Source organism: Callorhinchus milii, unplaced genomic scaffold, assembly GCF_018977255.1.
Source record: "Callorhinchus milii isolate IMCB2004 unplaced genomic scaffold, IMCB_Cmil_1.0 Scaffold23, whole genome shotgun sequence".
Lineage (NCBI taxonomy): Eukaryota > Metazoa > Chordata > Chondrichthyes > Chimaeriformes > Callorhinchidae > Callorhinchus > Callorhinchus milii.
In genome coordinates, this window is record NW_024704764.1 from 7994936 (window position 1) to 8010051 (window position 15116).

The window sequence follows — 15116 nt, forward strand, 5'->3', positions numbered from 1 at the left end:
AGCTCGGCGAAACGAGCCTAGAACCCCATTCATCTAAACCAGTCCCAGAAGGAGCCCTCAAACTGCTGAAATCCAAACGCCAGCTGACTACCGCTTTTCCTTTTTAATTGGCAAATTAAGTTCTTCTGTCCTCCAGCTCAAAGCCCCTCACATCACCGCTGGATGCGACAATAATTATATAATAGTAATAGTAATCCTCGCATTTGATACAGCGCCTTATCGCGTCTTCGAGATGTCACAAAGCGCTTCACGCGATGCGCGCGTGGAGTAAGGAAACTCGCCTAAGTTTTCGCCCTGCCCGGGAATCGGACCCAAATCCTCTCGCTTGTGAGGCGAGATCTCTAACCACTCAGCCTCAGGCCTCCTGTAGCATCATCATCGTAATAATAATGATAATAATAATAATAATAATAATAAAATAAAACCGATCTCATTCGCTTCACGGCTGTTTGTGGGACATTGCTGCGTGCCGATCGAATCGAACGTCAAGCGGTGGCTGGTCGGAAGGCGCTCGCAAGAGACACCGAGCAGCGCGGTTAACGCAATGGAGGCTTTAAAACCGAGCGTAATAATAAAAAATCAGGCCTCGAAGCAGTTTAGCTGGAGCAGAGCCACTAAGGGAGAGACAGAGGGGGAGGGAGAGAGAGAGAGAGAGAGAGGGGGAGGGAGGCCCTGAGCGCTTTAAATTGTCTGCTCAGTCAGATAGAACACATGCCAGACTCTCTCCTCCTTGACAAACTCCCCGAGGGCTGGCTCGCTGGCTGGCAAGGAGCCTGTTTGACCTCGTGAAGTGATCGAGCGAGAGGGTGAACAGCGTCGGGAGCTTCAGTGAAAGACGAGCATGGCAGGCGCTCGCACAGCCTCGTCAGACCCAGGCTCTCGAGCCTCGCTGCAAAGCACCTGGTCAGAGTCAGACCCGAGCGGAGGAGGTAAGGCTGCCTTGGAGGGAATGGCTTGTTCGGCTGGTAAATAACACTGCCGGTCGCGAAGTCGTGTTGCATCAACAACGTCGAGGCTTTCCACACTGACAGGCAGGGCTCCAGCCTGATGTGCCGGGGAGGGTTAGCGTCCATCGAGACTGCGAAGGGAAACTGAGGCAGAAGCATTTGCCCAAATGCAGTCTTCAAACCGGCTTTATGTTTCGTTGAAAACAGCTTCCTCGGATTTTAATGTGAGGGTCTGAGATTGTGTGTGTGCGTGTGCGTGTGTGTGTGTGTGGAACTCAGACTTGGGATGTCCTCCTGACGTGAAAGGCGCTATATAAATATAATATTGAATGCATGTGTATGTGTACTTGTGCTTTCACTTGACTGACTGTGTATGTGTGTACGTGTGCATGACTGTGACTGACTGTGGGTGTGGGTGTGTGTGTCGTTACAAAACCACCTGTCACCTGGTGGAGCTTTGTAGTGTGGATTTCTTGTAAATGATTGTCGTGTTAATTGAAGACAAGCAAGTAAGTTCTTTTTCCTCCTCCCCTCCTCTCTCTCTCTCTCTCGCACCATCCACTGCTTTTCAACAAGCTCTACATCCGAACTCTGTCTGTGATGATGTTCCAGTGCAATGCTGGGGCGTGCTGTACTAATAATAATAATTCCTGCGTTTGATATAGCGCCTTATCGCAACTTCGAGAGGTCTCAAAGTGCTTCACAGAACGTACTGTATAATTGTGGGCGAAACGCGGCAGCCAATTGCGCGCAGCAGCGTCCCCACAACAGTCGTGGATTGAAGTGACCGATTTATTATTGGGTTTTTTTCCTGAGGGATTATTATCAGGCGGGTGTGCGGAGTAAGGAAACTTCCCCAAGGTTTTGCCCTGACCTGACCTGCCGGGAATCGAACCCGGGTCTCTGGCTTGCGAGGCGAGCGCTCTAACCACTGAGCTACAGGACTCCACAGCATGTTAAAAATCCTATGCGAAGAAGAGGAGGGTGTTTGTTTTACATACACACACGCACACACACACACATACGGCGCAGTGTAGTCAAGGCCACTCCTTTCAAATGAACATAGGACACGTGAATTGGTAAAGTGGGTAAAATGTTGGGCAGCACATTGCGCAAAGCCAACTGCGTGTTAACTCACTTTAAACATGAGCCAAGTAATTACTCTGTCAAATCACCCGAGAATAACACTGTAACTAGTTCACTCACTGCAACACCTACACTTCACCCACCAACTCCTCTAACTACACGAGTCAGTTGTTGTGTCTGGCAGCAGAACTTCAGCCATTGCCTTGAGTTCTCTCGAAGGCGAAATAAATACCTTCTGGCGTCTGTGCGTTAGAGGGAGATCCCTCTAATTGGGAGGTTGTCACCCGCAGCACAGAGTGGACACTGAACCATCTGATGTGATAATCATCATCCTTCGTGCGGTTACAGTGCGCCTTTTTCTTTGACACCAAACCTTGTGGCTGGTGCGAGTCACTCTTCGCAAGATTGGTTCGGATAATAATAGCAACAACAATAATAGTAATCCTTGCATTTGATACAGCGCCTTATCACTTCTTCGAGACGTCTCCAGGCGCTTCACAGTATGTATACACCGTAAAGTAAATGGACTTTGTATTTTGTGGGCGAAACGCGGCAGCCAATTGCGCCCGACGACCTCCCCACAAACAGTCGTGGATTGAGTGACCAAATTGTTATCATTTATTTTTTTGGAAGGGATTATTAACTCACAAAAAGCGATCCGCCAGTCGACTAGCAACCGGGTTACTAGTCACTGCCAGGTAAACAGAGGCGGTTGGAGTAAGGAAACTTGCCCAACGTTTTGCCCTTCTGGGAATTGAACCCAGGTCCTCTCGCTTGCGAGGCGAGCGCTCTAACCACTGAGCTACAGGGCGATGCCCTTCCCTTCCTCCCCACAGTCCTTTCCCGGATTTTGAGCGTGTTCGATTGAGGGAGTTGTCTCTGTCTATAGAGAGAAATATATAATCTACTACATTGTTGTTATGTGACACAAATCCCGTGGTCACTTGATTATACGTCAACTCTTCCCGGATTAACTCTGTTTTTCCGAATTATACTTAGACCTTGGCAGACAACTGGCCTTAATGATAGATTTTGTCATGTTGTCAAGCTGTAAAGATCCTCAGCCGTCTGCGTTTCTGTCAAAAAAAAAAGGATTTTGTCATCAGGACCGTGATTTTGCGATGTTTTCCCTATTTTTATTATGGCAATAATCCTCACATCTGATACAGCGTCTTACTACGTCTTCAAAACTTCCTGAAGCGTTTCATGTGACTTTATTGTAAAGTGTAGCGACTGTATTTAATTGATGAATGCAGCAGCCAGTTTTCTGCAGAGCAACATCCCAGCAAACGTCCGATAAGCAACTAACAATATAACAATCATTGGATTCGATCGAGCGCCTTATCGCGTCGCTCAGATGTCTCTAAAGTGCTTCACAGAATAGATCGTAATGTGGGTTGACTGTGTATTTTAGGGCGAAACACGACAGCCAATTGCGCACAGCGGCGTCCCACAAACAGTCGTGGATTGAGTGACCAATTTTTCTTTCGAGGGATTATTACCCCGGAAAGAAATCCGCCAATCGACTAACAACCGGCTTCCTGCTTGTTAAACAGAGGCGTGTGGAGTAAGGAAACTTGCCCAACATTTTGCCTTGACCCGCCGGGAATCGAACCAAGGTCCTCTCGCTCGTGAGGCAGGAGGGTTTAACCGTTCTTCTCTACAGGGCTCCACGCAAGCTCTGACTGGCGGTTGAGCCCTGCTGTAGCGCTGGCTTGGATTTTCTGGACCTTTTATAACGTTCATTCACTGTAGGGAAATTGAAAGGTACGTTGACCTTCTCTGCTCTCGCAGTGTCCGAACCTCTGAGCTCAAACTCAGTCGAATCACAAGTCTAAATCTGAACAATGACAACAGGTCTCATTCCTTTGTAATTAGAGGGTTCAGGATTTGTGGCTTGTTATTTTTCTTCTCTCTCTCTCTCTCTCTCTCTCTCTCTCCCCCTCGCTGTCTCTCCTTCCCATTCGGCACTATTTTGGGAACTGCTTCATGATTTAAGCGCAAATTACGGGTGGCTGCGACGAGTTTCAAGTCCCTGCCGATTTGCCGAGTCAGGAACGAAATCGACTCGCTTCACATAAGAGAAAGTTCCGCTGAGAGAAGTTTAATCTCAGCTCCGATCCCTGGAGGTGGTGAGGGGAAACAAACAGCACCTGAAACTCCCCGGCTTGTAAGTAACATTGCTGCGATCCACAGAATGCTTCGTGTTTCTGGGACTGTTGTAATTTAACTTGCCGATGATCCCAGAACACGAGACGGAGTAAAGCTCCCGTTACGCTGTGGGTCCGTCCACACTCTCAGGTCAGCGTTAGAGACACAGTAAAGCTCCCGTTACGCTGTGCGTCCGTCCACACTCTCGGGTCAGCCTTAGAGACACAGTAAAGCTCCCGTTACACTGCGCGTCCGTCCACACTCTCAGGTCAGCGTTAGAGACACAGTAAAGCTCCCTCTACGCTGTGCGTCCGTCCACACTCTCGGGTCAGCGTTAGAGACACAGTAAAGCTCCCGTTACGCTGCGCGTCCGTCCACACTCTCAGGTCAGCGTTAGAGACACAGTAAAGCTCCCGTTACGCTGTGCGTCCGTCCACACTCTCGGGTCAGCGTTAGAGACACAGTAAAGCTCCCTCTACGCTGTGCGTCCAGCGGTCTGCACTTTCAGCTCTCGAGGTGACGAGCGCGACCATGGAATCCGGGAGTGCGCGGAGGTACCCGATTACTTGCGAGGTATCGAATCTACCCTCTCTCAACCCCCACTCTCAATTGAAATAACATTCACCCCCCCCGTGTCTAATTCCGTCAGCGTCGGGGGACGTCCTCGCGACGTGAGAGGCGCTGTTCAATACAAGTCATTGTCGTTGTCGTTTCGGCTTTGAAAATCCGCCATTTGGTTTGTTCCTGTAAACGGAGCTCGCGCGGGGCTCCCCCAGAGGGCCGGCTGAGGTGGGGCTAGCGGTGGGGGTCAGCGCATTCTTTTTGCTTAGGGTCACCTTCCCTCGCCCCACCCAATCCCCCCTCACCCCCTCCCTCTCCCCCCTGGCTCGTTGTCAGACTCCACCACTGTCGGTCAAGCGCTCTGGGACGCCAGCCCCACGTGAAGGGGGCGCTATGTAAATGCGAGTTGTCATTGAAGTGTAGTGACTGTATTTTTATTAGGCAAAGCCCCCGCAAGCAGCCAGTCAGGGCCAGATTGCTGGCCAGGGCATCGGGAGAGAGAGAGAGAGAGGGAGAGAGAAAGAGAGAGAAACTGCCTTCTTTGGGCAGAGTCTCTGTAAAATCCCTTTGGCCGTTTCGTAATCCACGTTAATTTACCGAGTGAGTCACTCCGACGAAGGAATGAATCGGTTCAATTCCCCGATGCCTTCGACAGTGGCCGTAAATTGGCGTTAAAACCATTTTGAAACCCTGTGCTCCCACCCTTCGGCCGTCACCCTCTTCTGGCGACGCGCTCTTAGGAACAGGAGGAAGCCATTCAGCCCCTCGAGCCTCTTCCGCCATTCTACTATAGATCGTAGATGATCTGTACCTCAACTCCACTTATCTGCCTTTGCCCCGTATCCCTTGGTAACCTGACCCAACAAACATCTCTCCACCTCAGTCTTCAAACTTTGGGTCCAGCCATAATCCACAGCCTTTTGGGGGAGGGAGGGAGAGAGTTCCAGATTTCCCCTCCCCTTTGCCTGACAAAATGCTTCCTGATGTCACTGCTAAGTCTAAGCTGCACTGGTGCGTCACAGATAAGTAACATGGAGTCTCTAAGCTTAAAATACACAGTCACTCCACAGTGCCGTGGCCTGCCGAGTGCTTTAAGACGTTCCCCCCGACCTGAGAGCGTCGGCATACCAAGTAAAATGAACATTAATAATAATAATAATCCTTCCATTTGATACAGCGCCTTATCACATCTCAAAGCGCTTCACAGAATACACTGTAAAGTGTAGTGGCTGTGTATTCCGTTGGCGAACCGCAGCACAGCACAGCCTCCCACAAACAGTCGTGGATCGAGCGACCAAATTTTAGCAGTATTATTTTATTTATTTTTCGGAGGGAATATTACCCCAGGAAATGCGATATCCCCCCCCACCACCCCATCGACTAACGACCGGGTTCGCTGCTCACTACCAGGTAAACAACGGGCTCTGAGACGTCCCCCCGACACTCTGCAGAGATGTAAATCGCACTGTGCAAGCGGATTACAAATTGCGGGCTATAGGCTTGTCAACACACGTAAACCCAGACGTCAGCCTGTCAGGGTGTCAGAGGGCGAGTGTAGCTGAATCGACCAGGGCACAGCCAGTGAGTTGCTGGCTGTAAAATGCTTCACTGCGTTACGGTTGTCAAGACAATAAAAGCTGAGCAAAATCCAGCCTCCCGTTTTATCGGAAGCTGCCTCCGGTGTTCGCTTGCGTACGTGGGCTGATAAGCCGTTTTAAAACCCCCCTTCCGGCGTGGAGTCTGACAGAAGTGAGCAGCGACGGGTGATTTTTTTTGCACAGAATGAATGTAAATTTCTTCGCCGTCTCGGGGGTAAGGACAAAAAAACAAAAACAACTTGCGCTCTTCCATTCTCGACCGTTCCGTGGTTGGAAAAAAATGCGCTGAGCTCGAAGCCACGCGATAGGCTTTAACACTCGTCCCAAGAGCTTCGCGTAGAAACGCTTGAAAGATACAGGCTTGAAGTCGTTTTTGGGGTGGGGGTGGGGGGGAAATAGTGGGATCGGATGGGCAGAGAAGAGAGTTCCTCCCAGTGTTCCCCAACCAACGAACCCACCAGTTAAATTGTCTTTGCGGGCCGTCTCCGCGAGGAAATTGGCCGTTGCGTTCGTTCGCAAAGCACGCAGTCACTACACTTAACGGAAAACGCCTTATCGCGTCGTTCCGATGTTCTCAAAGCGCTTTGCAGGGCTCTTAACGGTCCCTAATCCTTCGGTGTCAAGCGCCGTTTGCGAAGCAGTCCGACCGATGAGACGTTGTGGGACATCACTGTGCGTGAATTTCCTGCCCCATTTCGCCCACAAAATACACCATCAATTCAACTGAAGAGTATGAGTAGCGCTTTGAGAGGTCTCGACGACTTATAATAATAATAATAATAATAATAATAACGACTCGACGACTTGATCAGGGGCTGTGCCAAACGCAAGGCCGATGATTACAAGAGCGTTTTCTTGAATGATTATCTAAACCAACTGAACATTGTGATCGAGATCGGCAATGATTTTCTGATAGTGCCAGAAAAGGGATTGGCTTTAGAGCTTAACGGAGTGTGGCTAGTACAAAAAAAAAACATTTTCATTTCAATTTGGCTGGCTCTAGTTACTGCCAACAGAATTTAAAGTGAGCGTTAAACAAGCAGTGACAGACCGAGCCGGAGAAATAATGAGACACAACAAGGAAAGCTATCACATTTGAAGAGAGAAATTGAGTTTTTATAGCCCCTTTTATTCGTTTCGAGTCTCAACGCTTTAGAACAATTACTACCCAAAAAAAAAAATCCTTGCATTTCATATAACGCCCTGTGACGCGTCGGCAGACACCGCGCACGAGCAGTTAAATCGATCTGTAAAAGCTCCGTTTGCAATTAGTTTCTGACCTTTGGTTCCTAGTGTTTCACAGCGGGTGGAACCACTTACTGAGATGGACTCACCTTCCACCCCCCCACCACCAGCCGCCAACCCCAATCCCCCACCACCCAGCTTTTTTGGGAGACTGTTATTTACCACGCTGGGAAGTCCTGTAGCGTTTGAGGCGTCTCGAAGACGTGATAAGGCGCTGCACCAAACGCAAGGATTATTATTTGTCACCAGTGGATGAAACGGAATGTGATTAAATGTCAGCCATAGAGCGAAGGGTCTCACGGGCTCACTCAGGCTTTGCGTCCGCTTGTGTCTTTCCGTCAAATCTTTGCTGACCTTCAGCTCCTGCACACCCGAGTGCGCTGGAAGCGGATTCCGAGTGAGATCCTCGCCTTTGGCGTCACAGCCTTCGGGTGTAGTGACTGTGCGCTTCCCAAGCCAGCTGCGTACCAAGGTCCAGCAAACGGGCAGAGGGCAATTTCAGGACGGAAGCCAGCGAGTGTTTCTTTATTCTGGGGGTCGATAATAATATAACGTAATCGTGACGATAAAGTGGAGTGACTGTGTGTTTTGTGGGCGAGACGTTGCAGCTGGTTTGCGCGCAACAGTGTCCCACAAACAGCCGTGGAGGGGGCGACCAATTTTATTCGGGGAACTGTTGGCCGGGACACTGGGAGAGAAAAATTCCCTTCTCTTTACGAATAGCACAGTGGGATCTTTAACACTCAGCCGAACAGGGCACGGAAATGGGGAGCTTGGTTTAACGTCTCGTCCGAAGGTTTTGAGAGGAAACCCGTCTTAGGGGCGAGGAAGACTGGGCATAATTTCCGAGCTCCGCGTATACTTCAAGGCAGAAGTCTTTAAAAAGGTTCTTAAAGAGTTACTGCTTAATGAAATAGCACTGACACCAACTCTGTGTGATGCCGCCCGGTTGGCTTTCACCTGTTACCAGCGTGGTTCTCATGTGAAATAGCTTTGTATTAATTGCTTCCTGTGTATATTTTTTTTCCTCCCCTTAAAGCACGTTGCTGGACAGAGGATTAGTGTCAGCCTGGCTCAGCGGCAGCGCTCTCGCCTCAGAGTCAGGGGTTGTGAGTTCAAGTCCGGCCGTCGGAACTTGGAATCGCACAGTCCGAGCTGACCCTCTAATGCGGTCCTGGGTGGGTGTTGTGTTGTTGGAAGTGCCGTCCTTCGGATGAGATGTTAAACCTATCTGCCTGTTCAGGTGGACGTTAAAGATCCCTGGGGCGCTATTCGAAAAGAGAAGAATTTCTCTCTCTCTCCCGGTGTCCTGGCCAACACTTTCCACTCCCCCCCCCCCCACCCACCCCACCAAATAAAATTGGTCTCTCACTCCATGGCTTTTGGGGGACATTGGTGTCTGCAACCGGATGCCACGTTAAGATTAGAATCGCAACGAGCATCACCGGATTCTTCTGTAATGCTATTTTCTGGGCAACGGTCACCTTTTTAACCGTGTAAAAGGGTAATGCTTTTCATTTAAGCGCTCCGAGGCTCTACGCGGCACGAAAGGGCGCTGTTTAAACGCAAGTTGTAGTTTATATCCGATCGAATCCATCGGGGAACAGCAGCGGATGGTTTTAGAATCGTGGAAATCCTGCAGCACAGGAGGAGGCCATTCGGGGAAGGCCATCGGTGCCAGCTCTTTAAAAGAGCTACCGACCAGCCCCGCTCACTCCCCCGCTCTTACCCCATAGCTCTGCAAATTTATCCTTTTCAAATTACCCTTTTGAGAGCTACTGTTGAATCTGCTTCCACCATTCTTTCAGGCAGATCATAACTCCCTGAGTAAAAATGCAGTGTCCTTGCCTTCCCCGTGTGATCCTTTTGATTGCGATCACTTGGCAGAAGGGTTCCTCTGGGTGGGATGTTGCAGATAACTGGCAAATCTCCTGTTATTGGGGCATAGCCTTGGGCTCCACAAACTGCGTGTATTTTCGGAACTGTGGACTGCGATGAGATGTTGACAGGCAGAAAAGCAAAGACAGCTCTAGTCAGATCTGTCCAACTCACTTCTTCCTGTTCGGGCTCTTCACGTCACCTCGAGTTAGTCTCAAATGAGGTATTTTTAACCAAAAGCGGAGGCTTGTCAACTTTCTCCCCTCGCGGTAATCCTGGGACGTCCTCCTGACGTGAAAGGGGCTATAGCGCAAGGATCGCTATCGCTCTCGTAATGTGTGAGCAGAGAGAAAATAACAACAATCCTCACGTTCGACACAGCGCCCTATCACGTCTTCGAGACGTCTCAAAGCGCTTCACGGAATCTACTGTAAAGTGAATTGACGGTACACTTTGACATCGATAGCCGCTTATCCAACGCAACCGCCGTATCATGTACCAAGCTGATGAATCATTCAACGCCGTGGCGCCGATTGGGTCCAGGGTGTGTGTGTGTTTTTTTTTTTCCTCCTCCCAGTAAAAATGTCAAATAATTGACGTAATCAAACCGGTCACGTTTCACTCGATAGGAGAGTTAGCGGGGCAGAGATGGGCAGCTATGTATCATCACCTCTCTCTCTCTCTCTCTCTCTGTGTGTGTGTGTGCAAATCTCTGCAATCTCCCCCCCGCCCGCCCGTCCGCCCCCAAACCAAGATGATATCTGCTACAGCAGATGTGCTGCTGCCGAGAGGAGAAGTCTATTTTTAGTCGGGAGCTATTACTCTGCCAGCTGTAAACTTACCGCTGGCTGTAAGTCATCTTTCCCAGCAACATTTTAATAAACTCCCATTTCCTTTTGAGATATTTCCAGGGTTCCATTGCAAAGGCTATTTCTCCGTGTACAGACATATTTTTTTCGTGTTACAAGGTCCGAGCCAGTGTTAAGTGAATCGACCTGCGAGGCACGGCGACACCTTCTGCATTCGCAGTGAATCTTCTGCTGCCGCTCTGTGCTTCGGGCTGGGCTTACAGTTCGGTTCCGTGCTTTCATCACCGCTCGTGCTCACCTCTCTTTTGAGACGCCTGAAAGCGCTTCGCAGGACACGCTGTCAAGTGAAGTGACTGCATAGTTTGTGGGCGAAACGCGGCAGCCGACTGCGCACAGCAGCGTCCCCACAAATAGTCGTGGCTCGAGTGACCAATTTATCATTACTGTCTTTTTTTTGAAGGGATTATTACCCACACCCCCCACCCCCCCACCCTGGAAAAGCGATCCGTCGATCGACTAACAACCGGGTTCCTAAATACTGCCGGGTAAACAGAGGCGTGTGTGTGTGGAGTGAGGAAACTTGCGCAGTGGGATTCATTGCAACAATATTGTGCGCAGACCCTGATTCCACCTGTGCTTTATGCCATTTGCGTTCACGAGTCTCTCTCTCCCCCTCTCTCTCTCTCTCTTATTGCCGGCTCAAGCGTGACCTTTTCCTTTAGCGGAGCCTCTCTCCTCCCCTCCCTGTTGTGATGGCTGCGCTCGAAAACCCCGGGTCTCCGCTCCTCGCTGTGAGCTGTCACAATTCCACGCAGGCAGACTGCGGACACGCAGCAGGCCGACGGCAGAAGCAGTGCATCGGCGCCTGCGAATCAGGCGTGCGTGAATCGCGCAGCTCGCTCCGCGCTGAGGGCAGTCACCGTGCAACATTGGGTTTACTCGTGCTAGCAGCAGCGTGCGGAGTGCGATGGTTCCAGAGTTTCTCAATTGCCGGGTCTCGGAACTTCCTCACGTAGTTGACTCAATATCCGAGGTGGGGAGGGAGGAAGAGCAGGGGGAGGCGGTGTTGGTGGGGTGGTGGGGGGGGGAATTGAGGGGAGGTAGGAAAGCGTGGGCAGCTGCGAGAGAAACTGAAGAGGGTCGGGGAGGGTGGAAGATGACTGAAAGCTCGGTCGAAGATTTAAGCCTTAAAGCGGATGCAAGGGAACTACAACTTGCTTTTATGTAGCGTCCTCCGTGAGGATAGCAGCCTCGGAGTGCTGAAACTGGGGAGGGAGGGACGGAGTGGGAGAGGGAGAGGGAGTGAGGCGAGGTTGAGAGGAGGCGGAATAGCTGAACGCTTGCTCTCTGCCGAAGGCAAGTATTATTATTATATTGTGAGTACTATTTGACTGAGTTTATGTGTTTTTGATGACTTTCCACCAATTGGACGGGGGGTGGGGGGTGGGAGGTGGAGAGAGAGAGAGCCGGGATGGTGGGGTGGGGGGGTGGGCTTACATGGAGGATTCGTGGTGTACTGGTGTACTGACCCTTAAAACTGTGTGTTTTTTCCGCTAGCAATGCAGCAAGTGCTGGACAACCTGAGCGAGCTGCCCAACTCAACCGGAGCCAACGACCTGGACTTACTCTTCCTCAGAGGCATCATGGAGAGCCCAATTGTACGATCACTGGCTAAGGTATCTCTGTGATCAGTGGAGATTAGCCTCCGCACTGTATTGTGATTCTCTCTCCCAACCCTTGTCTTGCCCGTTCCAGCCGGAACGGACCGTGGGTTAGGAACAGGAGTAGGCCATTCAGCCCCTCGAGCCTGTCCTGCCGCTCTATTAGATCAGGGTGGTCCAACCTTTTAGCTGTTGAGGGCCAGGTGCCTTATTTGAAAAACAACCCTTACGCCATTTGTGGGGGGGGGGGGGGGCAGGGTGGATGAAATTGGCCCGCGGGCCGGATGTGGCCCATGGGCCACCAGTTGGATGATCCTGTACAAGATCATAGCTGATCTGTAGCTCAACTCCAATTACCCGCCTTTGCTCCATATCCCTTGCCACGCTGACCTGAAAAACGGTGAGACTTCTGAATTACCCTCTCCTTTGGGCGTGAAAAAACGCTTAACTGATTTCCCCCCTAAATGGCCTAAAACTAATTCTAGAATGACCCCCACCCCACACACCCCTCATCCCTCCTCACCTTGTTCTGGGTTCCCCCCCCCTGTGCGCTAGAGGCAATAGTTCCTCTGTATCGACCCTCTCGATAAAATAAATAAAATTCCCCGGCAGCCAAACAAAAATAATTAAAGGAAATGTGGGAGGAGGTCGAGTCTGTAAAGCTTTGCGCGAAACGAACCTCTCGCGGTTTTACCTGAGAGCGAGCAATCAACAATTCTTCGCTTGGACTGACTAAGTCGTTGATGTTTGCGGCTTGACAACAAACGGGAATCACAATACAAAAAAAATCTCTGCTTTCCAAAATCCGAATGTTGCTGTAATTGTAAATTATATTATATTAGCTTCGCACCGCAAAATATACGGTCAATTCCATTTGCGGTGTATTCTGTGAAGCGCTTTGAGACGTCTCGAAGACGTGATAAGGCGCTGTATCAAATGCAAAGATTGATATTATTAATACTATATTAATTGTATTATTAATACTATATTATCTTGGAATACAGCATATAGTTTGGGACTATACATAGTATATATTATTATTATTACTGTTAAGGGTATAGACTATGTAGTATATTGTTAAGGGGATATAGTGTCCTGTTACACTATCTTGCGTGAGGGGTGCTATATAAATGCAAGTTAATGATAATCCCTCCAAAACCAAAAACAATAATAAATTGGTCATTTTCAATCCGCGACTGTTTGTAGGACATCGCTGTGCGCAATTGGCTGCCGCGTTCGCCCACAAACATACAGTCAATTCACTTTACAGTGTGTTCTGTGAAGCGCTTTGGGACGTCCTCCCGACGTGAAAAGCGCTCCATCAAATGCGAGGATTATTATTATTATTATAAGTTGTTGTTCTTGCAGTACACTGTTGAGGGGAATGGAATGAGAGAAAGACAGAAAGACAGAAAACAGAAAGACGTTTTTTTTGCCAAGCGCTGGAGAAAGGATTCCCTCCTTGCTTCCCCACCACCCCCCCCCCCCCGCCCCCACCCAAAGGCAAACCCAGCTCCGCTCGTTGAACTGAATCATCCGAGATCTTTGTCCCTGCTTTTCTGTAGAAGGAGTTTTGATAGAAAAACACATTAATCTGCTGCTGGAACAAAGTGAGTCACAGACAGTGCACACGTTCCCAAATGCTGCTGTGGGTGGAATATAAAGTCCCATTGGAAGCTGATTCGGCCTCGTGCTGATCCCGTGGTTGATATTTCCCTTACCTGTTTGCTTTGTTCAGCAGTCAGTAACGCTCTCCAACACCGAACATAAGTATTTGCCGGACGAAAGAAGACCAAGGTCCATCCAGTTCGCCACTCGGCCATCCTAGTCGCTTGCACGTGTACACGTGACGTCCCACACCGAGTCCCACAATATTATTTCCTAAAAGAAATCGTCCTGATCTGCTTTTGAAAGAAGGAATCAACTCTTTCTGCTTCCACCCGTCTCCCCAGAGAACCTTTTTAATTTCCCCCCGCTTTAACCGCAGGCCGTGTTCCTTTGGTTCTACTGTTCTGGACAAGATAAAATAGCTTATCCTGGTCTACGTTACCCGGTCCCTTTTGAACCTTCAAATCCGAATCAGAAGGTTGGGGTTTCGAGGTTATGTCGGGACTTTGAGCTCACAGTATAGGCTGACGCTCCAGGGCAGTGGTGAGGGGAGCGCTGGGGTAATATAGCATCCTTCACCCAAGGATAGCGTCTCAGAGCGCTTCAGGTAAGTCAGTGTGTGTAAGATGGTGCGGAATTATGGATTAAGATTGAATCTTCAATTCAATCTTAACCCACAAGTGGCTTTCCTTTAAGAACTGCGGAAGAAAACGCCTCTCAAATCGAAATTAAATCAAACAACATTCCACAGTTCTGATGCACCTTAAATTCTTAAGAAATAACCATCTCGTAAGGTGAGATAGTCAGTTCTTAAGGTTGGGTGAAACTGGTTAGACTTGGTGAAAATCCAGGCCTTTCGGACCGGTGAACCGACAGAATTTCCCCCCCCTGTGATTTTAATGGAGAACTTTTGCTAAACTTTGCCACGTGTGTGTGTTTTTTGTGTTTTTTTGGTGGTGGGGGTCGGTGGGTGGGGGCGGGGGGTGGCGTGTTGTGACAGGCTCACGAGAAGTTGGAGGAGACTAAGCTGGAAGCCGTCAGGGACAATAACCTGGAACTGGTGAAGGAGATCATCGAAGACATCACTCCCATCACCAAGGCCAGCGAGACAGCAGCCGAGCTCACCCAGATTCTACAAGAACCGCACTTTCAGGTGAGAGAGCGCGCGAGTGTGTGTGTGCGCGCGCGCGTGTGTGCGCGTGTGAGTGTGTGTGGGTGTATGTGCGTGTGTGTGTGTGAATGGGTGGATGTGCGTGAGTGTGTGTGTGTGTGTGCGCGCGCGCATGTCCGTGTGAGAAATGGGCTCAAAAGAAGAGATCTTTAAAGAGAATCAGCACAAGACGCAATGTTTTGGTCTTCTTCCACGCTATACATTCCCCAAACTCTTTGCGAGCGCTCAACTCAGCCGTCGTTTCGCACGGCAAACAGCCACAAAACTGCTCCAGCTCCTATCGTCCCCCCACAACCCCCCCCCCCCTCCCACCGCATACCACCCCCCACCACCCCTCCCGGCTACAACCCTCTGTGCGCAGCCCTAAGTGAGAGGGTGTGGGGGGGAAATTCCTTCGAGGA

At 49.9% G+C, this 15116-nt stretch overlaps 1 protein-coding gene and 1 non-coding gene across 3 annotated transcripts in view; one reads left to right on the plus strand and one right to left on the minus strand.

Annotated features, from left to right (window-relative positions):
* Positions 1 to 15116, plus strand: part of LOC103183773 (MAGUK p55 subfamily member 2) — a 34702-nt gene that overhangs the window by 8970 nt on the left and 10616 nt on the right. The window contains exons 3-4 of one of the 2 annotated variants that reach the window (XM_042343350.1): positions 11833 to 11951; positions 14545 to 14697. In XM_042343350.1, coding sequence (XP_042199284.1) covers positions 11833 to 11951; positions 14545 to 14697 — 272 coding nt within the window. The remainder of the gene's footprint in view (positions 1 to 11832; positions 11952 to 14544; positions 14698 to 15116) is intronic. The other variant, XM_007901418.2, reaches the window with a different exon arrangement.
* On the minus strand, positions 2773 to 2845 carry trnaa-cgc. Its single transcript has one exon. It is a non-coding gene; the product is annotated as a tRNA-Ala (tRNA).